The following is a 25,956-nucleotide window of genomic DNA, read 5'->3' as shown; positions in this document are numbered from 1 at the left end:
TAATACTGCATATACTAATCCAGGCTTAATGTGGAAGAGGAGAATCCATTAGATGAATTGTATAAATGTTTGATGTGCTAGAAATGGTAAAGGGTATTTTGTGAGATTAGATATTAATACTTAACCCAGTAGTAGTCTTTAGTTCCTTTTTGGCTCTCTTGTATGTTGTTATAAATGTATGGCGTAGTTAGCAGCATGCTGGCAGGAGGTGCGAGGGCGAAAAATCATGGACTCCACACAATCCAATATGAATTCAAGCGAAGCCATTTATTACAGAAACAAGACACCTTATATATGCAGTTATTTCCTGATCACACGTCCACGCTCCAAGCATGCATTAGCTGATTGGATATTGTCCATGTTCACGAGCTGTCCACGCGCCCGAGTCTCACTGCTAATAGGTCTTGTTAATTTACATCTTATTGAGGCCCTGTTATTATAGGGTCTGAACTGAGGGGCCCAGAACTGGACAGGCTGGAGAGTTGGGCAGGGAAAAATTTAATGAAATATAACAAGGGCAAGTGTAGAGTCCTGCATATGGGTATGAACAGCCCCAGGTTCCTGTATAAGTTGGGGAATGACCTATTAGAGAGCAGTGTAGGGGAAAGGGACCTGGGTGTCCTGGTGGATAGCAGGATGACCATGAGCCAGCACTGTGCCCTTGTGGCCAGGAAGGCCAATGGCATCCTGGGCTGTATTAGAAGGGGGGTGGCTAGTAGATCGAGAGAGGTCCTCTTTCTCCTCTACTCTGCCCTGGTGAGACCACACCTGGCATGTTTTGTCCAGTTCTGGGCCCCTCAGTTCAAGAAGGACAGGGAACTGCTGGAGAGAGTCCAGCGCTGAGCAACAAAGATTATTAAAGGAGGGGAGCATCTCCAGTGTGAGGAAAGGCTGAGGGAGCTGGGTCTCTTTAGCTTGGAGAAGAGGAGACTGAGGGGTGACCTCATTAATGTTTATAAATATTTAAAGGGTGAGTGTCGTGAGGATGGAGCCAGGCTCTTCTTGGTGACAACCAATGGTAAGACAAGGGGTTATGGGTTCAAACTGGAACACAAGAGGTTCCACTTAAATTTGAGAAGAAACTTCTTCTCAGTGAGGGTGACAGAACACTGGAACAGGCTGCCCAGGGAGGTTGTGGAGTCTCCTTCTCTGCAGACATTCAAAACCCGCCTGGACACCTTCCTGTGTAGCCTCATCTAGGTGTTCCTGCTCCGGCAGGCGAATTGGACTAGATGATCTTTTGAGGTCCCTTCCAGTCCCTAACATTCTGTGATTCTGTGATTCCCACAACTGACTCAGCTCTGACAGTCTTGTCCCACAGCTGGTTGCTGACTTCAGAGGCACTGGAAAGTAATATTTGCTGTCATCGCCCATCAATATTTGGTTCATCAAGTTGCACTGATTTATTAAACAGACATAGATGTTATTCAGACTTGAGAAATGCTTGCGGTGGTAAGAAATGTAGTATTAGGATCACAGGTAGATGGGCCAGTTTAACTCTTGCATGAGAAAGAAAAAAAAAAAAAAATCTTAATTGAGCAAGTATTTAACTCCTCCCCCGCCAAGAGTAATTTAAAATCTTTGCACTGGCAAGTGTAAAATGGGTCTTTTCACCTTAGCAAATGTTTTTAGCCTGCATCTGAACCTACCAAGACAGCAATGATATCTCAAGTTCTAGCTTTTCAAGTTTATTACAAGCCCAGGTAAGGCCTGGTATTTAGATTTTTCTTGTTCAGTTAGTGTTTTGCTCATAAGAAATTGTGTAGTTATACTGTGGGTCCACATGGGCACTGATATATAAAATGAACTGTTTAATGTACTTAATGGAAATTGTTTTTTCCAGGTTTTCACTGTAATGGTTGCTTGTTGATCTCTCTTCATTCTGTTTCACAACTAAAATAGTTTTGCTTTTTTCCAGGCTCACATTAAATTTCCTATAGACTATCCATATTCACCACCTACCTTCAGATTCCTGACCAAAATGTGGCACCCCAATATTTATGAGGTAAGGTGTTTTTTAAACTAATTAATTTTTTTTTTTTTTTTGGTAGGGGTGTGAGATTTTCTATGTCCTTAAACTTCTGGAAGTATTGAAAATACTGAAAGTCTCTAGCCATAACTAAAGTGGTTAGCTGTCTGTGTTTAGATGTCAGCTTCATGGTTGCAGAGTTAAATCTAAATGTTGTAGGAAATGCTATTCTTGTAGGCAGGGATAGAGCCTTTCTTATACTCACGAGTGCAGCAGATGTCTCTAGCTGAAGCACTGTACCATGAGTGTTGGCAACTTTAGGGGATTCTTGAATCAAGGCTGGTGTGTGGGGTCTTACCCTTCTGTGATACTTAGGCAACTAGTTGTTTGTACACCTTTCAAGTACATTTTTGAGTTTATCCTACTAAATTGTGTAATGAGACAAGAAATAGTGGGAAACAGTCTTCTGCAGTAGTCAGCCTATGATGAAGGGGTTTGGACTTGGGGTGCTCTGACTGTACAATGCAGGTGCATTGTCTTCATGATGCTGAGCACAGGCTGCTTGGAAAGATTTATAGTAGCACTGGAGGAAGTGCTGCAATGAGGATATGTCTGGTGCATCTCAGCATGGTGTGGTGCTCTGCTGATGGACTAGCTCAGGTTGATGGTGGCCCAGCTGTGTTAATATGACAGTGCTCAGGCTAACCTCTGCTGTTACTGGGGCATAACATATGTTTCCCTGCATCTGGTATGAATGGACTATGTTGTGTTTCTTGCTGGGCTTTCATCTATCAAGTGACCTTTAAGGTTTATCTTGGAGTCTGTTTCAGTTGAACTGTTGTGTTAGAGCTCATGTGAGCAGCTTGAGACAGAGTTTAATAGTGCTTCTGCAAAGACTGTGAGAAGAAGCATTTCATTTCATACAACTGGTTCAAAATTACCAAATTTTATAGAGCTGTATTTGAAAGTTGAAGGCCTGTTTTGGTTTAAAACTTGACTTAAGCTTTTAATGGAGGCCAGTCAAATCCCTGCTAAACTTTTGGATATCCTAGCCAAGTGTCAGCCTTCTAGGACTACTGCTTGAATAGTTTGAGGAGCTAAAGGCCTTTTAAAAATGTTCCTGTTGGTGCAGCTCTGTCACCTTATCACAAATCTTCATATGAGAGGTTCTGCACGCTTCCTTTGGGTCCACTTCAAAACAGAAATGTCAATTCTCTTCCTTGCTGCGAACAAAGAATGGCTTTAGTTGATGCCTTGGGCTTGGAAGACCCTTTTCTAACAAGTTGCTGCTGCTAAATGCCCAGCCTAGAATGAGCATGCTTCAAATGTCATGGTGAAAGCAGCACTAATTGCTTAGTAATAAATGGCCAAAAGCCTCTCAAAACTTCAGTGCAAAACAAGATAGTAATCAGCTTTAATTACTGAATGTTCAGGAGGATTGCCCTAAGCCCAAGGACGTCCTGAAATCAGTCATCAGACAGTCTTTTGCATGTAGCCAAGGATGATATTTCTCTTTAAAGCTCTATTTCAGTTATACAGAAGTTTGATCTATAAATAGAGACAACTTTGAGACCTGCAGATTACTGCAGATCCATACTGCAGACAGTGATTCTGAATGCAGAAATTCTCATGCAGGAGGTGAGTGGGAAATGGTTACCAAAATGGCATGTACAAAATGAGTCTTGGAAAGGACTTCTTCCAGTCTTGGTGGGAAAGATGAAAAATTTGCTCTATAAACAACTTAAGGTAGGAGGAGAAACTAACTCAAAACTTTATGGGTGTATTTTGGGGTTATTCTTCAAAATTACAGCCTTCAGCTTTGTACTTTGTGTTCATAGCAGTATTTCTTGGAGATGATGGAATGTGAAGCAGCTTGCAGGCTGTTTTGAAAACAACATTTAAGCACCTGTGCTCACCTGTGGGCGATGTGCCCAAATAAAGGAGCTGCTCAGCCTGGTGACAGAGCTTCAGGAGGAGTTGTCCAGGCTGAGGAGTATCAGGGAGCCAGAGAAGAGAGATTAACTGGTGGAATCACACTCTACCATCCCTGAGGCAGGTGCAGAAGCCAACCACAGCACAATAGACAAAGGACACCCTACCCTCTCACCACCAGGCAGAAAGAGGAGACCCAGGAGATGGGGGAGAAGGGAAACAGCTTACTGCTTCAGACTGTGCCATGGGGTGATGAGCACAATGAACTACACTTGAAGTGTTTCTACACAAATGCATGCAGCATGAGGAAAAAGCAAGATGAACTAGAAGCCTTGACCCGGTCCCAGGGATATGAGATAATTGGTATTAGTGAAACTTGGTGGGATGAGTCCTGTGACTGGTGTGCCATGATGGATGGCTACAGGCTGTTCAGAAGGGATAGGCAGGGCAGGCAAGGTGGGGTGGTGGCACTGTATGTAGCAGAGGAGCTGGAGTGCATGGAGCTGGCAGTTGGCAATGGCAAAGTTGAGAGCCTCTGGGTAAGGATTAAGGGACAGACAAGTAAAGCGGATGTCTTTATGGGAGTCTACTATAGGCCACCCAGCCAGGATGACGGCAGTGATGAGTTATTCTTTAAGGAACTAAGGGATGCCTCCAAGTCATCTGCCCTTGTCCTTACGGGGGGCTTCAATTTGCCAGATGTCAACTGGGAATATTACACAGCTGGCACCAACAGGTCCAGAAGATTCCTGAAGCATCTGGACAATAACTTCTTGGTACAGGTACTAAGGGAACCAATCAGGAAAGGTGCCTTCCTAGATTTCCTCCTCACTAACAGAGAAGGTCTTGTGGGCGAAGTGGGGATTGGTGGCTGCCTTGGCCACAGTGACCATGAAGCAGTCAGGTTTAAAATCTATGCTAACAGAAAGAAATCTGCCAGCAAGACCTCAACTCCGGACATGAGGAGAGCAGATTTTGGGTTGCTCAGAGAAATACTTAGTAAGGTCCCCTGGGAAAATCATTTGAAGATGCTGGGGTCCATCAGTGCTGTTCACTTTTTAAATACCACCTCCTAAAAGCACAGGAGCAGGCTATTCCAAAATGTCGAAAGTCAAGCAGGCAAGGCAGAAGGCCAGCTCGGCTGAGCAGGGATCTTCTTCTAGAATTAAGGCAAAAAAAGAAAGTATATGGTCAGTAGAAGCAAGGTCAAGCATCATGGGAGGACTACAGAGATGCTGCTGGCTGCTGTAGGGAGGAAATTAATGTGTCCAAAGCTCAGTTAGAGTTGAAGCTGGCCAGTACTGTGAAGGACAATAAAAAGATTTTTTTTTTAATATGTTAATGGCAAAGGGCAAGCCAGAAATAATATTGGCCAATTACTCAATGAGCATGGTCACCTTATAAACAGGGACACAGACAAAGCAGAGATGTTTAATGCTTTCCTTGCCTTGGTCTTCAACACCAAAGATGGGCCCTGGGACCCCCAGAGCTCTGGGCTAGAAAACCACGGCTGCGAGAATGACAAACTCCCAATCTGGAACTTGCGTGGGATTTGCTGCTCCAGCTAGATCCCTGTAAGTCAGTGGGGCCTGATGGGATTCATCCAAGGATCCTTAAAGAGCTGGCTGATGTCATAGCGAGACCTCTCTCTGTGATTTTTCAATGCTTTGGGGAATCTGGAGAAGTCCTGGATGACTGGAAGCTGGCAAAAGTTGTTCCAATCTTCAAGAAAGGCAACAGGGTTGACCCTGGCAACTACAGGCCTGTCAGCCTCACTTCTGTGCCTGGAAAAATTATTAAGAAAATTATTCTGGGAGCTAATGAAAGAAAAAACAAAAGACCATGCAGTCATTGGTCCCAGCCAGCACGGGTTCATGAGGGGAAAGTCCTGCTTAACAAACTTAATTTCTTTCTATGACAAGGGTACCCACCTAGGTGACCAAGGGAAGCCTGTTGATGTGATCTTTTTGGATTTCAGTAAAGCCTTTGATACTGTCTCTAACAGTCTCCTCCTTGACAAGTCACACTGCACCCTCCATCAAAACAGCTCCCACCAAGAAAAAAAAGTGGGTTGTGGTTGTAGGAGACTCCCTTCTAAAGGGAACAGAAGTCCCTATATGGAGGCCAGACCCACTTCTTAGGGAAGTCTGCTGTCTCCCTGGGGCCAGGGTTAAAGATGTTAGAAGGAAACTTCCTGCCCTGGTTAGGCCCTCAGACTACTACCCACTAATAATTTTTCAGGTGGGCAGTGATGAAACTGAAAAGGGAAAACTAAAGATGATCAAGAGAGACTTCAGGGCCTTGGGATGACTGGTCAAGGGATCAGGAGCACAAGTAGTGTTTTCCTCTATCCCCACTTGAGAAGGTTGATGATAGGGTTGAGTGGCTATGGGTAAAAATCAAGGGGAAGGGCAACAAGGCAGATATCCTGGTGGGGGTCTGTTACAGACCGTCCAACCAGGATGAAGAGCCAGTTGAAATATTTTGCAGGCAGCTGGGAGAAGTCTCATGATTGCTAGCCCTTGTTCTTGTGGAGGACTTCAACCTACCAGATGACCAGATGTCTGTTGGAAGTACAACACAGCAGAGAGGAAGCAGTCTAGGAGGCTCCTGCAGTGCATGGAAGACAACTTCCTGACACAGCTGGTTAGTGAGCCTACCAGGGAAGGAACCCCATTGGATCAGTTGTTTGTAAACAGAGAAGGGCTTGTGGGCAATGTGTCAGTTGGAGGTTGCCTTTGGTACAGTGTTCATGAAATTAATGAATTTACTATCCTTGGAGAAGTTAGAAGGGTGGTCAGCAGAAGTGTTACTTTGGACTTCAAAGGGCAGACTTTGACCTGTTCAGAAGGCTGGTTGGCAGAGTCCCTTGGGAGACAGTCCTGAAGGACAAAGGAGTCCAGGAAGGCTGGTCTCTCTTAAATAAGGTGATCTTAGAGGCACAGGAGCAGGCTGTCCCTGTGTGCCGGAAGGTGAGCCGGTGGGGAAGAAGGCCGGCCTGGCTGAATAGAGCTGCGTCTGGAACGTAGGAATAAAAAGAGAATTTACAACCTTTGGAAGGAGGGGCGGGCCACTCAAGAGTAATACAAGAACTCTGTGAGGTTATGCAGGGAGAAAATCAGAAGGGCCAAAGCCCAACTAGAGCTGAGTCTGGCCACTGCTGTGAAAGGCAACAAGAAATGTTTCTATAAATATATTAGCAACAAGAGGAGGGCTAAGGAGAATCTCCATCCCCTGATGGATGCAGAGGGAAACAGTGACAGAGGATGAGTGAAAGGCTGAGGTACTAAATGCTGTGTTTGCCTCAGTCTTTAATAGTCAGAACAGTTGTGCTCCAGGTACCCAGCCCCCTGAGCCAGAAGACAGGGATGGGGAGCAGAATGAAGCTCCAATAATCCAGGGGGAAATAGTTAGCGACCTGCTACAACACTTGGACACCCACAAGTCTATGGGGCCAGATGGGATACACCCAAGGGTGCTGAGGGAGCTGGCAGAGGTGATCACTGAGCCACTTTCCATTATCTACAAGCAATCCTGGCTAACAAGGGAGGACCCAGTTGACTGGAAGTTGGCTAACATGACACCCATCTACAAGAAGGGCTGGAAGGATGATCCGGGGAACTACAGGCACTTACAAGAGAACCATATAATCAGGCCCAGTCAACATGGGTTATGAAAGGCAGGTCCTGCTTGACCAACCTGATCTTCTGTGAGAACGTGACCCACCTAGTAGATGAGGGAAAGGCTGTGGATGTTGTGTACTTAGACTTCAGTAAGGCCTTTGACACCATATCCCACAGCGTTCTCCTGGAGGAGCTGGCAGCTCATGGCCAGGATGGGTGTACTCTGTGATGGATAAAGAATTGGCTGGATGGCTGGGCCCAAAGAGTTGTGGTGAATGGAGCTAAATCCAGTTGGTGGCTGGTCACGAGTGGTATTCCTCAGGGCTCAGTATTGGGGCCAGTCCTGTTTAATCTCTTTATCAATGATCCGGATGAGGGGATTGAGTGCACCCTCAGTAAGTTTGGAGATGACACCAAATTGGGTGGGAGTGTTGATCTGCTGGAGGGTAGGATGGCCATACAGGGGGATCTGGACCGGCTGGATCCTTGGGCTGAGGCCAATTGTATGAGGTTTAACAAGGCCAAGTGCCGGGTCCTGCACTTGGGTCATAACAAGCCCATGAACGCCACAGGCTTGGGGAAGAGTGGCTGGAAAGCTGCCTGGCAGAGAGGGATCTGGGGGTGTTGAATGACAGCCGGCTGAATATGAGCCAGCAGTGTGGCCAGGTGGCCAAAAAGGCCACCAGCATCCTGGCTTGTATCAGGAATAGTGTGGCCAGCAGGACTAGAGAAGCGACTGTGCCCCTGTACTTGGCACTGTTGAGGCCCCACCTTGAATACTGTGTTCAGTTTTGGGCCCCTCATCATAAGAAAGACATTGAAGTACTAGAAAGAGTGCAGAGGAGGGCAGTGAAGCTGGTGAGGGGCCTGGAACACAAGTCTAATGAGGAGTGGTTGAGGGACCTGGGGCTGTTTATCCTGGAGAAAAGGAGGCTGAGGGGAGACCTTATTGCTGTCTACAACTACTTGAAAGTAGGATGTAGCATGGAGGGTGTTGGTCTCTTCTCCCAAGTAGCAAGTGATAGGACAAGAGGAAATGGCCTCAGGTTGTGGCAGGGGAGGTTTAGATTGGATATTAGGAAAAAAATCTTCACGGAAAGGATTTTCAGGCATTGGAACAGGCTGCCCAGGGAAGTGGTGGAGTCACCATCCCTGGAGGTGTTTAAAAGGCATTTAGACGAGGTTCTTAGGGACGTGGCTTAGTGCTAGAGTTAGGTTAGGTTATGGTTGGACTCGATGATCCTGAGAATTATCCTAGAACTATCCTATTCCAACTGAAATGATTCTATGACAAGATGGCCAGCATACAGCTGGGTAAACACACAGTGCAGTGGGTGAGCAATTGGGTGATGAGCCAGGCTCAAAGGGTTCTAGTAAATGGGGTTATGTCGGGCTGGCGACCTCTCACTAGCGGGGTTCCACAGGGATCCATCCTAGGGCCAGTACTCATTAACGTCTTCATAAATTACTTGGATGCAGGACTTGATGGAATACTAAGTAAGATTGCCGATGACACAAAATTGGGAAGAGCTGTTGACACCCTTGAGGGCAGAGAGGCCCTGCAGATGGAGCTGGACAAATTGGAGAACTGGGCAATCACCAACCGCATGAAGTTTAACAAGGGCAAGTGCCAGATTTTGCACCTGGGACACAGCAACCCTGGCTGTACATACAGACTGGGGAACTAGAGGCTTGAGAGCAGCTCTGCAGAGAGGGACCTGGAGGTTCTGGTCAACAGCAAGTTGAACATGAGCCAACAGTGTGCCCTGGCAGCCAAGAGGGCAACCGTGTCCTGGGGTGCATCAAGCATGGTATTGCTGGCTGGGCAGGGAGGTGATTCTCCCGCTCTGCTCTGCACTGGTGTGGCCTCACCTGGAGCACTGTGTGCAGTTCGGGGCACCACAGGACAAGAAGGTTATAAAGCTACTGGGGAGTGTCCAGAAGAGGGCTACAAAGTTGGTGAAGGGTTTAGAGGGGAAGCTGCATAAGGAGTGGCTAAAGTCACTTGGTTTGTTCAGCCTGGAGAAGAGGAGACTGAGGGCAGACCTCATCACGGTCTATAGCTTCCTCACAACAGGAGGAGGAGGAGCAGGCACTGATCTCTTCTCTCTGGTGACCAGTGACAGAACTTGAGGGAATGGCAGGAAGATGTGCTGGGGGAGGTTTAGGTTGGACATTAGGAAAAGGTTCTTCACCTAGAGGGTAGTGGAGCACTGGAACAGGCTCCCCAGGGAGGTGTCATGGCCCCAAGCCTGACAGTGTTCAAGAAGTGACTGGACAACATATAGTGTGAATTTTGGGGTTGTCCTATGCAGGGATGGGAGTTGGACTCGATCCTTGTGGGTCCCTTCCACCTCAGGACATTCTATGAAGATGAGGCACTGAGATAACTTCAAATGAAACTGGGCATAAATCAGCAAAGGGCTTGAGGTGTGAGGGTTTGTCAGGAGGACAAGAAAAAAAAAATATTTCAGTATGAGGAAGATGAAAAAAAGTAGCAGTTTACAGAATTTACTCATGGGATCAGGTGGAGAGATTGGGGCTGATGTTCCAGTTCTGAGCAATGAGACTTGAATAACTTGTGTGTTTTCCCCATCTGCAGTTTACTTGGGTCATCTAGTTGACTTTTGGTAAAACTGCATTCTAGACTGGGTTTTTATTTTTATGACATAAGTTCTCAGACCTAATGGAAGTATAGGCTATTTCCCATTGGCATATGAATACCCCATCCTCCATGTTCATATCTTTTAAAAATGTATGTGGGGACAGGCTCTTCCATTGACTCCAGTGATCCCTAAAACCTCGTGCTGATCAGCATGGCATTACCAAGGATAAGTCATGCTTGACCAACCTCATAGCCTTTTATGAGAATGTAACAAGGTGGATGGATGATGGCAGAGCGGTAGATGTGGTCTGCCTTGACTTCAGTAAAGCCTTTGACACAGTCTCCCACAGCATCCTCACAGCTAAGTTGAGGAGGTGTGGTCTAGACAATAGAGTAGTGAGGTGGGTTGCAAACTGGCTTAAGGAGAGAAGCCAGAGAGTGGTAGTCAATGGTGCGGAGTCTAGTTGGAGGCCAGTATCTAGTGGAGTGCCTCAGGGGTCAGGACTGGGGCCAATATTATTCAATATATTCATTAACGACTTGGACGAGGGAATTGAATGTACTATCAGCAAGTTTGCTGATGACACTAAGCTGTGAGGAGTGGCTGACATGCCAGAAGGCTGTGCTGCCATCCAGCGGGACCTGGACAGGCTGGAGAGTTGGGCGGGGAATAACCTAATGAAATTTAACAAGGGAAAGTGTAGAGTCCTGCATCTGGGCAGGAACAACCCCAGGTTCCAGTATAGGTTGGGAAATTACATATTAGAGAGCAGTGTAGGGGAAAGGGACCTGGGGGTCCTGGTGGACAACAGGATAACCATGAGCCAGCACTGTGCCCTTGTGGCCAGGAAGGCCAATGGCATCCTCAGGTGTATTACAAGGGGGGTGGCTAGTAGATTGAGAGAGGTCCTCCTTCCCCTCTACTCCGCCCTGGTGAGACCACATCTGGAATATTGTGTCCAGTTCTGGGCCCCGCGTTTCAAGAAAGACAAGGAACTGCTGGAGAGGGTCCAGCGTAGGGCAACAAAGATGATTAAGGGAGTGGAGCACCTCCCTTATGAAGAAAGGCTGAGGGAGCTGGGTCTCTTTAGTTTGGAGGAGACTGATGGGTGACCTTATTAATGTTTATAAATATATAAAGGGTGAGTGCCATGAGGATGGAGCCAGGCTCTTCTCAGTGGAAACAATGATAGGACAAGGGGTAATGGGATCAAGCTGGAACACAAGAGGTTCCACTTAAATTTGAGAAAAAAAAAACTTCTTCTCAGTGAGGGTGACAGAGCACTGGAACAGGCTGCCCAGGGAGGTTGTGGAGTCTCCTTCACTGGAGACATTCAAAACCCGCCTAGACATGTTCCTGTGCGACGTGCGACCTCACCTAGGCGTTCCTGCTCCAGCAGGGAGATTGGACTAGATGATCTTTTGAGGTCCCTTCCAATCCCAAACATACTGTGATACTGTGATCTCATCGGGCCCCATGACACCCTTTACCCTTCCAGATTCAGTAATGCAATGCTACCCTGCATGAATTCCCAAACGTAACATTTATTGTTGCAAGAGGGAAGCTTCTCACATTCTTGCTTCCCTCTATATCTTCATATTGCCAAATATCTGCTTGTCCACATGCTGCTTACCTGTTCACATGAGGAATTTCCCCTGAGTTTAACAGTGACTTCTGGCCACCAGCACTACATTCTCCTAGAAGATGGTTAAAGGAGAAATTGAGTAAACTCATGGAAATTATAAATAAAACCAGAATAGGCTGTGAATATAATCTAACATTACTGAAGTTAACCTTAAAATGATATTAAAAATATTTTCTAGATTGCACAAGCCTGTTGGAATCTTAAAAAGGAAACTGCCTTGTTATGGTAAACTGTTCCAGCAACATAAGTGGGTGTTTGGGTATTCAGCAGCTCCAGATGCTACGTTGCTGTTTTTTTGTTGTGTTCTTGGAAAAAAAAAAAAGCAAACAAACAAAAAACTATTTCAAAATTATGAGGGCTTGCTAAATTAGCATACCTTGCAGAGTTAATGAGCTGCTGAAATCTGGATACCAGTCACAAGCCCCCGATGTCAAAGTAGGATCTTGTTTGGCTATAAAACAAATGTCATTGTTAATTAAGGAGAGTTGAAATGTTTGGGAGGCCCTTTAGGTGAGCTGTTGCTATCTATAGCTGTGATAACTGGCCTGGGCTCAAAGGGATGGATGCTATTGCTGTGAGCAGTGCTACTGCGTGTTGAGCAGTGTTGGAGGGTCCTCAGTATGTAGCTGAGCCCAGGTGCACGGGGAACTGGCAGCCTGTGGTCTTGAACAGAACTGATCTGACGGTTTCTCTATTGTTTCTATCATTAACCTGTACCTTGGATTGGGGTGATTGTGCCACCTGAAGGTATGGGGCTACTTCTGGGAACTCACAAGTCACAGCAGCCAACTGCAAGAGGCAGCAAGCCAGCAGGGCCTGGAGAGGCCAACATCTGCTGGCCCTTCATCCCATCCTGCAGTAAGGCATTGGGACCCCATGAGCCCCTGGAGTTAACTTGAGTGGAGAATATGAGCTATGGTGAATATTGCTACAGCACTCCTACGTAATAATCATGTCAGAGTGCTGTTGCTGATGGAGAATTGGTTTTACAGGCTTCTTGAAGTGTTTATAAATGGTAGGCATTATGGAGCTTTAAATCTATATTCAGGCTATAACACTAGTGAGTAAAACACAGATTGAGTATTACGTGGCTGTATGGTTTCCATATGCTGCCAAAATAGTCTTCCTCTTGCATGCTGGAAGAGATTTTCAGTGAAACCTTCAGAAAGCATCTGCTGCTTTTTTTACCTGATATTTCAAACAGCTGTGTCCCAGGGGAGCAGTGTAAGCCTGCCCCCATCTGTTCAACCTCCTTGTGTCCTGGGAGAAGCATTATTTTGATACCTGAGCTAGTAGAGAGTGCTAAACCCTTCAATTCAAAAATTCCTGTAGCTAACTCAGCTACCACTGGGAACAATTTTTTTAACCCTACTTTGGATCTCTTGTGACTAAAGCTCACTTCTGTCACTGTGACAGTACTTGTTATTTGGAGACTTAGTTTTATATTGTTTTATTTCTATTTTTGCTTGCTTTGCCATGTTCTTTAAACCTCTTGACTTGAGCTTGTTTTGTACCAGTTTGCAGAGTAATCCTGTTTAGCAAGGGAGACTTTTAAATGTATAAATACAGTAGACCCAGGAAGAATTGAGGAATGTTTCCAGTTCTTCCACGTATTTTTACTGGTACTTGAGGTGTCCATATCAACAGGGTTAAACTGCTCAGAACATAGAGTGTTGGAGTTGAGTCATCAGACCTCTGACCTCTGCCTCAAGCCAGGCTATTCTCAACTTTAATTTCTGTCTTGCAGAATGGAGATGTATGTATTTCAATTCTTCACCCACCTGTAGATGACCCACAAAGTGGAGAGCTGCCATCTGAGAGGTGGAACCCTACCCAAAACGTCAGGTAACAGTGTGAATCCCTGATGCACAATGATGACCTCAAAGGCCTGTCATCTGTCTCTGAGACTAAGGCCTGTATTGGGAAAGGTTTGGAGGGGAATTTAAGACTTTGGGGGCTTTAGGTCTTGAATTGGGTGGGAACCAGACTTATCAAGCTGCATGAAGTGCTGTGTGTCCTGATGCTGAGCTAACAATGTGGAGACTTCTGCCCCGTTCACAGAGTTTCATGCTCTTAAAGAAATTATCTCAAATGTTCTAGCCTTTCCTAGTCCATGTTATCCTACACTTAGGTTTTTCAAACTCCTCCAAGATACCACTAGTGGAAAAGAACATTTTTGGGTATTCAGGCCTAGTAGGAGTAACTTTGTGCATAATCCTGCCTACTATTTGCCTTCCAGTATTTGTCTCCTGTCCTGCAGTGTGGTATCTTGAGCAGTTAGCCAGGTAGTTTTCTTCCTGCCAAAAAAATGAAGGATCACTAAGTACCAGAGGCATTCAAGGCTAACCTTTCAATTTTTTTGAAACACTAGCTGAATTTTATTCTCATTACAAGGCACTCCTAATAAAGAACTGATAAAACTCAAGTAGCAGCTCACTGACCTGTGCAGCTGGAGTAGTAAGTGATGTAGTAGAAAAACCTTGAAGTAAGGCACTTCCTGTTCTAACTCTTTAATCTGTTTTATTATCCAAATAAGGTTAAAATAATTGCCTCTAGATTTTTAGCATATCATATGAGATTTATGCTTGCTTTCAGAGTGATTTATTAGATGTTGGTTCCCCAACTTGAAATATGTTATTTATTGGTAAATCCAGTTAGGGATCCTGGCACTCCTGAGGGAGTGCAGTGATTTGAAAAGGATTGTCTGATAGTTTGACTCAGCTTTCATCTAACTTAGCTTCATGAAATTAATTTGAAAAGAGCCTTTGTCAAAGCAAAGTTCTAGCAAGAGGGATTTATTGGAATCTTGACCCCTGGAATGGGATTGTAACACACACACTCTGCAAAGTGCTGAACCAGAGCTAACATGTCAGAAGACTAGGACTTGTAGCAGTCAGCAAATTATAGCAACTGATGTTTCTCCTGGAGCATGGTACTTCAAGGTTAAAAGGCTCAAGAGAAATGGTGTGTCTTAGCTGCGTGAAGTCATGAAGGGTTGGCAATCTGACCTTCAGAGCTTGAAGTAAACGTTATCTAAACCATCTGTACCAAGTACAAGTGAGTATGAAGCAACCTCTCAAAGTGTTATAATAGTTCAGATTTTTTAAAAATGAAAAAAAGCTTAAATACTATTTTAAGCTATATATTATTAAGTTACGTTCACCAGTCTCTGTGCTCATATGGCTGTTAAACTGTTTTTTCATACATCTGATATGGTTAGGACTAGGTGACAAGCCTCAATTCATAGTTAGGAAACAACTTTGGGCATTAATTACTTATATCGCACACACATTTTGAGTATTTCTTTATATATATCCCTAAAGATCGATATGAAACTTCTTATGGTGCTAGTTCTTTGATATTTGCTCTTCCTTACTGTGGTACAGTTTTTGGTGCTTCCTCTCTTGGAACATGTTGGGCTTAAGGGTGACATTTGGGGAGAAAACATTCCTCAGCTGTATCAGCAAGTGGAAATAAAAGTTGTCTTTAACTGCTAGCATGCTGCCAAGCATCACCTGTTGGGTTAAGTGCCAATAGAAATATGTCCTACTGGGGTCCTATCTGGCTTTGCAAGGCTCCAGAGTGCCAGACAGGAGGCAGCAGGGCTGAAGGTGAGAGAGGGGGAGCATGCTTGTTGTAATTACCTGCATGTGTAACCTAGGACTTCTCTTCAGCTGCTGAACTTTGTAAATCCTGCTGAGTATTGACTGCTTACTACAGATGACTGCAGTTGAAGTGTCTGGAGGGGGGAATGTCATTCTTCAACTTTGAGAGCACTTGTGTTTCCTACCTCTAATGGTGTCAAACATCCTCATTAATTGTTTTAAACACAGTCAATATGGACTTTCCCATCACTCAGAGCTAGATGAGGCAGGCATAAGTAAATATGGCAAACATCCAACAAAATGTGAAGGAATGCAGCTGTGATCTGTGTGGCAGAAAATATTGCTTTTTTTCTTGTGTCCCATAAAGCTGAGGAAGTGGTAGCAGGGCTTAAGGACTGAGGGTCTTTGATCAATTTAGTTGCCCTTCTCCATATCTCCCCTGGCCTCTCTCTGTCCTTTGAGGTGCATAGGCCAGAACTGAGCACAGTGTTCAAGATGTTGGTACATCTGTATCTTGTGAAGACAGGTGATGCTCTGTCTTACTATTGCTTTGTTTCCTGAGGATGCCCATTTTTGTTGGCTTTTTTGACTTCTTTAGTGCATTGAGCTGGTTGCAGAAACTGTCCAGATCTAAAATTATTGTCAGTACAGCCTAAGCCAAAACTTCTTACTTTATACTGGAGTGTAAAAATGTGCTAGGACAAATCTATGCGTACTTCTAAAGGTGGCTCTGAGAAGCTACAGTGTAGAAAGCAGCTGGAACAAAAAAAAAATATACATCCTTTTAAACAAGGTATATAACAGGATGTGTTGGTTGGGAGCCCCAGCCACTATATGTAAACTTTGGTTTTGTTTAGATTAAATTCATCCATGTCTGAGCCTTCTGTTGATACATGGAGAGAAAAAGGCACTTAGGTCTGATTCCTTGAGCCTCTGCTAGCTTTTCTCCTCTGCTGATAAAGGAATATAGAGGGACTCTCTCTAAAGACAACAGCGCTGTAAACACTTAAAATGAAGTGGCATGGCAGCTGACAAGCACACTGTTCCCCAGAATGGGGTATGGGGATGTAAGAAAGCAGAAGGTGGTCTTCATGCAAACAACTTGCATGAAACAACATGCTGGAACAACCTTGCCTGAAGGAGAAACAGATACTGGAGAGGGTCAGTCTATGTCAGTGCAGTTTGTATTTGATACCGAGGATGTTTTCAGTCATGCATGGTTGAAATTTTTTGTGGTTTTGGTCCTGTCAGATCCCATGTGCTGGGATCCCTTCCTGTTACTGTACCTTTTTCACCTTGCTCACCCACAGCAGCAAGGTCCAAGTCAGAGGAGACTGTCCAGCTCTTAAGATATCAGCAGTGATGGAGCTGATCTAATGTGCTGTTTGGGAATGAAGAATGCAGAGCACTTAACCTCTAATAGACAGTTGCCTTGGTGTATTTACGTATCTTTGCACTGATTTTAGGGTCTGGGGGCACCACAGTGGAAACCAGCTTCTCCTCATTTTGTTGATGGAAGTGTGCTAGAGCAGATGCTAAATCCAGACATGAATTCCTGTCTTCTGCCTTCCCTAGACTTTGCTTGCTCTACAGTAAAGCTGCTGCAATGATGCTGGAGCTCACATGCTGGCTTTACAGCATGTTTGCTGAGAATCAGAGGCTTTTAAATGAATTCTTTTTTTTCTGCCCATCATTCCAGTCTGACCAGACAGTTTTTTCCAGAGCTGCTGTTATTTTTCCTACTGAATTATATCATTTGGAAAGTGTTAAGGTAGCTTCTTTTCCCTAGGTTTCCCGACACAGAGACTCAGACATGGATTCCAGAAATTCTTCCTAAATAAATAATTTATTTGCAAGGTACAGCATAGAGCAGCTTGAGCTGGGTGCCTCCTGAAGAGGGACCTTGAATAAAGGTACTCTTATAATGTAAGCTTCCTGCCCCTTGTGCATCAATTCAGGCCAATTGTAAAATTGGAGTCTGGGGTCTTCCCATTCTTTATTGGATCCCTTCATTTTCATCAGGCGGGCCATTTCTTATCTCTGTGAGTAGTTGTTTGTCCAACCAGACTGGATGTCAATCAGAGTCCTATCCTTCAGTTGTTATTTTGCACCTGCAGCTGGGAAGAAAAATAAGTTCTTGGCAATAACCAAACTACTCCTACATTTATACAGTCCTAAAATTACATTTGGTCCTTTGAAGGCAACCACGAGGCTGATGTGGCCCCCGATGAAAATCAGTTTGAAACCCCTGTTTTAGATGCTCTGATCCCTTCCTTTACTTATCTCCAGGGATGCAGCTCCCTTTCTGAGGCTTTTTTTGCTTAATGAGGCAGAAAGGTCAAAAGTTCACAGCTTGCAGTCTAAGCAGACTTACTTATGCTAAGCAAATTCTATATAAGCAGTTCCTAAAGAAGTTCAGTAAGAAGCGGTATACCAAATTATTCAATAAGCAAAAACAGTCTATTCCATAACAAAAGTAAATTGTAGAAGATTCTCCTGATAGCTGTGCTGGACAGTCTTGCCAGACACAAGTGTTTAGTTTCAAAACCTTTCAAGAAGCTCTGCATCCAAATGACCAAGTGTTTTGTGGAACTGTATCTCATATATATGATCTGGTAGATGTGCTCAGCACATGCTGCTCTGAATGTGCCCCTAAATCAATGAAAATACAGCTGAGGCTGTAGTCTAATCAAGTTCTGAAAAGAAGTTGCTCTGTACTGCTGTAGTTTAAGACTTATTCCTTGTCTCTTGTTTTTCCCTTCCATCTAAATCAAAAGCTGTTGCTAGCAGGACCACCTCAGACATATGAAGCTATTGCAGTGGTAGCTACAGCCAGGTGGCTGGGCATGTAGAGCTGCCTGATGAGACTTGCTGCTGAGTTTTGTGCTGGTTGTGGCACTGTGTGGGCAGTGAAGGGCTGAATCTCTGAAGTGCAAAGAGTTGTAGGAAATGCAGGAGAAGGGCCTGGGTGAGGAAGGTGGTGTTTGCCCCTAGTAAATGCCAGCAGAGTGGGGCAGCCAGCACTTCTGTGCTGCTGCTAGAAATCCAGGAAGGTTCTCTGCCAGGAGTTATACAACTGGCTCATGCTGGCTTTGCTGAGTACCAGCAGCTGAATCCTGCCGGGCCCTTGGCTGCTCTCCTGGGCATTGAAAACCAGCTGCTCTGTTTTCCCCTTGCTGTGCTTGAGTGCTGCTACAGCAGCCTTAGTGGCACATGGGCTGATGAGAGACCTGGCTAAAGCTCTAACCTCTTAACATGCTGTGAGGCAGGGAAGGCAATGCAGTCTCATCTGATGGCTTTGGGTCATAGTGGTCCTCCCTACATGGGGTAGGCAAAGACCTTGGCTTTCTGCTTGGAGGCTGAATGTCATGAGGAACAGGCTCACCAAGCAGGCTACCAACCCTGTACCATAGCTGAATTTTGGTCTAATGCAAGCTTTGCCTACTGCCCCACCACAAGCATATGTACAGATGTGATAGTCTGTTATCAGATTAGGTCTTTGAGGTTTGTATTGTCATCAAAGGGCAATGAAGTTGATTAAGGGAGTGGAGCATCTCCCTTATGAGGAAAGGCTGAGGGAGCTGAGTCTCTTTAGCTTGGAGAAGAGGAGACTGAGGGGTGACCTCATTAATGTTTACAAATGTATAAAGGGTGAGTGTCACGAGGATGGAGCCAGGCTCTTCTCGGTGACAACCAATGGTAGGACAAGGGGTAATGGGATCAAGCTGGAACACAAGAGGTTCCACTTAAATTTGAGAAGAAACAACTTCTCAGTGAGGGTGACAGAACACTGGCCCAGGCTGCCCAGGGAGGTTGTAGAGTCTCCTTCTCTGCAGACATTAAAACCCGCCTGGACACCTTCCTGTGTAACCTCATCTGGGTGTTCCTGCTCCAGCGGAGGGATTGAACTAGATGATCTTTTGAGGTCCCTTCCAATCCCTAACATTCTGTGATTCTGTGAATCTTCCCCATGCTGTTGGCCAGGGTCTGAAGTTCATAAATATCTGCTCTCACTTCAAACTATTATCCTTAGCTATCCTTAACTTAAATTTTGACTTTAAAGAAGTTTCTGATGCATCACCTAAAGAAGTTGTTAACATTCAGAATCCATGAATGTGTTAGCTCTGACTCTGCTGTTGTGGTTACCTTTTTTCAGGACTATCTTACTGAGTGTAATCTCTTTGCTTAATGAACCCAACACATTCTCTCCTGCCAATGTGGATGCATCAGTCATGTTCAGGAAATGGAGGGACAGTAAAGGAAAAGACAAGGAGTATGCTGAGATCATAAGGTAAGCTTTGCTATGTGGGATGCTGTGCTACTGGCCTTCTGGTTTGAATCTTATGAAAGAGGCTGCTTGCAGAATTTGCTGAACTCAGCTTCTTGCTGTGTTGTTTCTTTGGAAATTAATTTTACAGTCTTATTCCAAATCCTAGAAGGACCAAAAGCGTGGATTTTCATCACACAAAAGTGGTGCAGACTTCTGGAGCAGGACCGGGCTGATATGTCTTTGAATTATGTCTTTCTTTCAGACTAATTGTCACGGGGGAGTAATTTTAGGGTTTTGCTTACTGCAGAACAGTGTTTAGATTTCTTAAAGAGAAGTGCGACTTAAAAGAGTTCAGTGGCGGGTTCACTCTATTACTTAGTGCATGGGGGAAATATGCCAAGCCAAATGCTGCTTACCTTCTCTCCAGGAGCCTGTACCCCTTCACAAAGCGAACTTTGAGGCGTCTTCCCTCCCTGATAACCATTCACTCTGGAGTCTGTGTCTTGGAGCTCCAGAGGCAAACTTTCAGGCGAGGCCTGTATCCATCACAGTGCAAACTTTCAGGATTCTTCTCTCCCTGATAAACATTTGCTCCAGAGTCTGTATTTTAGAACTCCAGAGGCAAACTTTCAGGCAAGGCCTGATAACTGTATGCAGAGCAGACTTTCAGGAGACAAAATTCTTAGGGAAAAACAAATTAATGGATTAGGATAGCAGGAGGGCTGGCTCAAGCTGGGTACCTGCGCAGAGGTCCAACCGAGCATAGAAAAATACAAACTTTTATATCTTTACAAACCATTCACACCATGATTCAGTCAAGTAGCAATGTTTCACTTGGGGTCTTCTTGCTTCTCATTGGATCTTCTTCTCTGATTCCATGTGGGCCTTTGTTTTGTTCAGCTGTAGACATTGTTTATTGTCCATACCCTTGCAGGTACTGTTTTATCTGAATAAATCCTTTCTTCTCAGCAAAGTGCAAAATAGGCCTTATCTTGCAAGTGTTCAGTGTAGTTTGTAGTTGCTTTTGGTAAATATGAGCAGAACTTTACAGCTTAAAAATTTAGCAAATCCAGCTTACTAAGTAACATAAAGCAAAGAGTATGTTAAAAACCATACAACCTTATGTATTTAAATAATTAATTATATTTAGTGTGCATGTACTTAAGCTAAATGATTAATATTAAACTCAAATTGGGCTCATCCACTGACCTGTGTGTAGTAAAACCATTGCCATACAGCTCCCTTATTTAGCAGGGAGAGCTCAAAGTGGGCTCATCCAGGCTGTTGTATTTATAGAATAAAGTGGTTGACTCGTAGTCAAATTGCATACAGTAGGAAAAGTATGTGCGAGACTCCCTGCGCCCACAAGTTACTGGCGTTCAGTGCTGTTCTGCTTCCTTGTGGGTCTCCTGGAAGGAGTTCTTGGCCTGGCTACATCTCAGGCCCTTCCCTCCTCTGCAGCCTGGACCAAACTGCTGTTGGTTTGGCTGGGGGGGAGGGGGGGGTTGAGTGCATCTGCCACACTAATCTGGCATGATCCTCTGCAAAACCTATTGGCTGCCAGTAAATACCAGTCAAAGTCCCTGCTTGTCTTTGAACACTGCTTGCATTGCTTGGGATGTGATTCAAACTGACTACATCCTAATAATTCTGCACTTAATGCACTCATGAATCATAATCTTGTCCCTCCAGTTTGAAGGAATATCAGCAGGATTTGGCAAGCGTTTGCAAAGCTGGGTTTGATTAGCACTGGAAGCACTGTTAAGTCTTGACTGTCCTTTGTTGAGTTCATGGTAGGGAGATGATGTAAGCATGAGCCAGGGTTGCTGTGGAGTGGTAGATTGGTAGCCCATACTGCAGTGAGACTGCTGTCATACTTGCCTGGGGCAAGACCACATCTGCATTGACTCTGCTAGCTGGGCATTCAGGATATACCCCTGGTTGGAAGCTATGCAGGGCAGTCAGTCGCTGGCCTGAGCTGTTCAAAGAGCCTTGCTGGGAGGTTATCATCTTATCAACTCCGTTGGCTTCAGCAGAGCTGAATGTACTTCCTAAGCAGAGTATGACAGATTGATGAGCAAGTAGGTGAGGATGAAGGGACAGACTGCCATCTGCTCCTCTCCCTGCTGGGAGGCAACACAGGTCAGCAACAGTTCACAACCAGAGTGCTGCTGGGAGAAACTAGCCAGAGCCTATCCTGGGATGATGGGAAACACTTGTTTCCTGCCATCCCCAGGCAGTGCTGGATGCATTTCAGGGTGAAGCCACATGCTCAGACTTCTCTTACCCTCCAGTGGGATCTCAGAGCTGCCAAATGCTTGCGGGAATTGCAGTTTTGAGCATTCTGGGGTAGTCATCAGTGGTGAAGGGTGGCTGTGGATGGCATCTCAGAACCCACCTCTGTAAGTCATCTTAGGAAATCCCTGGACATCCCTTATGTAACAAACATAATGAAATTTGCTCTGAGCTCTGGCAGGTCTGTAATGTGGAGTCCTGGAGAATAATTGATTTCATATATTGGTGAGAGCATGTGTGCTGCAAACACCCTTGGAGTGCTCCTAAGCTCAGGGCTGTGCGAACTAAATCTTTTTCTAGTGCTGCTTATGGTACTTCAGCCAAACATCAGCTCTTTTGACTCTGAGCTGCCAGGAGGGCCGGGCTTGGGCTGGCGGGGAAGTGGGGAGTCAAGCGATGATGCTACCAGCACACTGCCTTGCTCATGTTGCTGTGTCCTCCTCCCTTCAGGAAACAGGTTTTGGCTACCAAAGCCGAGGCAGAGAAAGATGGTGTGAAGGTCCCCACTACACTGGCAGAGTACTGCATCAAAACTAAAGTGCCTTCCAATGACAACAGTTCAGATTTGCTTTATGACGACTTGTATGATGACGACATTGATGATGAAGACGAGGAGGAGGAGGATGCCGACTGTTATGATGACGATGATTCTGGCAATGAGGAGTCATGACCTGCTCCCTCTATGCCTCTGTACTGCCCTGCCGATTCAGGCTAGAAGGGAGCAGCGGTAACCTAGCAGCAGTCCGGCAAAAAAGTGTGGGAGGGGGGGATCAAAAAAAACTTTGTCTCCTACTGTCTCCTGTTGTATGGATCTCTTTGCTCCTTTTTTACGGACCTCTTAGAGACCCTCCACAGAATGTCTGAATTCTTGCATTCTTAACCCTTTCATCACTGTATTATGATTCCTTTTTTAAAAAGAAACTCCCTTTTTCACTTCTCTATGAAATGCTCACAGTGAAACAGATTTGCTTGTGTTTAGATTCTTGAATTAAATACAGACTTGCAATGAAATGTTTAATGTATTTAAAAGCTGGAACAAACCCATTGGAAGATGGGTTTTCAGGAGCTCAAGTGCTGCGTTTACTGGGAAAAAAAAAGTCCACAAAAAACAAATTGCCAAGGTTTAGCTGCTCCATTTACAATAATAGCGTGTGTACATTTGTTTAGCCTTGTGGTGGTGGCTTTTCCTTTATAAGGTGTGGGGGCAGAGAGTATAAAGCTACTGTGTGTTGAGCGTGGTGGGATGTTGTTGAAAGGTACAGTATTCTTTTTCAGCCTGCTCAAGTTAGGAAATAGCTCTGGCCCCAGGAGCCTCAGAGGGCACAATCAGCTTTGTCTCTGAAAAAGGCTTGTGCTATGAACCCTAAAATAAACAACACTTCATGTCTGTACAACTGAGCCCTAGGTTGCTATTTTTTTTTTTTTTTTTTTATTTTTCCAGACTAGGTTGGGGTTGAAGAAGTTCAGTTTCACCATGCTGCTGAGATCTGTTGCCAGTTGCCCCTCTCCTGAGGGAGGAAAACAGATATGCATCTTGCTGCACAGTGGGCCAGTGTTGATCCCAAACTTGTTTTTGGCAGTGGGAGAGACCTCCTGCCCTAGTGCTTGCTAGCAGGCCTTGCTTCCTGCAACCCAAGTCCAGTGCTGGCCTGAACCTTCTTTGTTTTGCTTGTGTTGGTCACATGTTGGTAAATGCAGCCCTGCTGCAGCTCTATGGAGTCAGTAGAAGTCAAAGCTGCCTTTGCCTGTCTGGGGTGACCAGGCTGTTCCTGAACTGGCAGGGGCTGCTGTGGCTGGGGCATGGGGAAGAGAGGATGGATGTGTGCTGGGGTCTCCCCTGCCTGGCTAAGACATAGGGTGAGTGCATGCAGCCCCACAGGTTAGGGGTACATAGTGCTTTCAGGCTGTGGTAGGCTAGTGGTAGTGTTTGACAGGCACTGTGCTTCAGCTGGTGCACCAAGCTCAGCCTCTTGCAGGTTTTTGGGAGCTCTTGGCAGAGCTTAGGAACCTCCCTTGTGGGCAGGGGGAGATCCTGCATGCTCGTGTTTGTAGAGCCCTCTGCCTCAGTCCCTCAGCACCCTCACCCTGTTGTAGTGTGCTGCTCTTCTTTGGCTGTGGTGCAATGGCCTCAAGTCACCTTTTGCATGATCCCTTGATCAGCTGCCAGCCTTGCCCTCTTATGCTGAGCCCTGGTACCTCCAGGAGCAGTTCTGGTGTCCTGGCCCTGCTGGGGTGAGAACCTCCATTCCCACAGGTACAGAGGCAGATAACCAATAAGAGCTGCAGGCTCAGGCATTCCTTTATAACTCCCCTTTGTATTTGTCAGGGTTTTCAATAGTACATCACCAGCCATGGTCCCTCAAAGGGTGTTTTGGTGGGTGTAAACTTTGTTCCAGTATCAGCTCAGGGGCTCTGTCCTGGGGTAAGGAGCAGGATGAGTGAGAAAGCTCAAAGTGTGCTGCCTGGGGGTAGAAGAGGGGAAGGCAGCCATTGGGGAGGGGAGGAAGGTTGGTGGGGCTCTTTTTGAAGTGAATAAGGCAGATGTGTTTTCAAAATGTTGCTTGGCTGGGACTGTTGTTGCAGCAAGATCAGTTCCTGCTTCTCTGTCCCAGGGTGTGCTGGTGGTTCATCCCTCTGCGGAGTAAAGGCAGCCTAAATAGTGATATCTTTTCCCCCAGTGCTCCCTGTGATGGTCTGCCCTCCTGCGTGCATGTTAGCTGGGGAGGCAGCTGGACGCTCCCCAACCCCCAAAGTATCCCACATGAGCTTCTTCAGCTCATCCTTCCAGCAAAGACGGACTCAGCCCCTGGTGCTTTTTGGAGCTGACAGTGGGGCTCCCCTGAATCTAACGATGGTGTGGGGCACCCTCCAGCTTTGCAGCAACCCTGTGAGAGCAGTGACAGTTTTGGCAAATGGGCCCCGGCACTCCTGGCTGCTGGGCTGGTCTTAGGGACACACTGGGACAAGGACACCAACCTCCAGCTTCTGGGGTTGGGCTGTTGGGGCGTGAAGGAGCAGAGTTGTGCTGATGACTTGGTTTGAATTGCTACTGCATCTTTCAGGATTTCCCTTATACTTTTCACAGTCTTCATTGTATACTCTGCAATAACTTTTTTCAAGCTCGTTGCTGTAAAACACTTTATGATGACTGTTCTGTTACTTCTTTTTTTTTTTAAAAAAAAAAAAAAAAAAAAAAAAAGATAAAAAAGCACTCTGAGAGCTCCTACATTAACCAGTGACATGACTGGTTTCCTTTTTTGAGATACAAACTGAAATATGAAAGATTATTATTTTTTTTTTTGGTGGTTATGTTTATTTTTTTTTTTTTTTAAACTATTTGAGAAATTGAGGAGAACTAGTTACCTGATCCATGTATTCTGTGTTTTATTTTATTTTGTTTTTTTCTCTTAACCTTTTTCTCCTGTCTCAGCCAATATTGGTATCTATATTTGCAACTACATACCCCTCCAAATGCAGTTGTCAACCATTCAGAAACCAGCAGGGTACACTAGATTTCTTAGTAGGTTTTATTAGCTGAAATCTTAGCTATTTTCATTTTTTTTCCTTCAGCATAATTTACCAGAAAGAATTAACTGATGCTTTTTTTGTTGTTGTTGTCGTCTTCCCTTTCAGTAGTTATATTGTCTTTTTTGCACATCTGTCTACCACTAAAAATGTGAAATGAAAGTATCCCTATACTGTTATGTCCCTGTTAATTGAGCTGGTTTATTTGCATGGGTTATTTAAAGCTTCAAGTAACAGCTATTCAAGAGTTCAGTGCTGCTCCGGTATCAATGCCTATACATAAATATCTACTGGTTAATTGGAAAAATAAAGCTGTTGGTTGATAGTTCCCTGCTTGAACCAGTTTAGAGAACTACTTGGCACAAAGGCCATGGGATTTGCTGCTATATTTAGTTTTCCTGTCAGCAAAGGGGAGATAGTTCATGGTGTCATATAATTGCAGCAGGGATACAGGACTTGGGGTAAAGTTGCTGCTGCCAGAGGGCT

At 45.1% G+C, this 25,956-nt stretch overlaps 1 protein-coding gene across 2 annotated transcripts in view; it reads left to right on the top strand.

The window, feature by feature from the left end:
* Positions 1-23,339, top strand: part of LOC135577198 (ubiquitin-conjugating enzyme E2 R2) — a 106,728-nt gene extending 83,389 nt beyond the window's left edge. For both annotated transcript variants that reach the window (XM_065045098.1, XM_065045099.1), the window contains 4 exons: positions 1,919-2,005; positions 13,523-13,620; positions 19,537-19,671; positions 22,396-23,339. In XM_065045098.1, the coding sequence (XP_064901170.1) occupies positions 1,919-2,005; positions 13,523-13,620; positions 19,537-19,671; positions 22,396-22,615 (540 nt within the window). In that variant the 3' untranslated portion in view covers positions 22,616-23,339. The remainder of the gene's footprint in view (positions 1-1,918; positions 2,006-13,522; positions 13,621-19,536; positions 19,672-22,395) is intronic.
* Positions 23,340-25,956: the final 2,617 nt, after the last annotated feature.

Source organism: Columba livia, chromosome W (assembly GCF_036013475.1).
Source record: "Columba livia isolate bColLiv1 breed racing homer chromosome W, bColLiv1.pat.W.v2, whole genome shotgun sequence".
Taxonomy (NCBI): domain Eukaryota; kingdom Metazoa; phylum Chordata; class Aves; order Columbiformes; family Columbidae; genus Columba; species Columba livia.
Note: the sequence above shows the minus strand (reverse complement) of the source record. Positions and strands in the feature narration are given on the sequence as shown.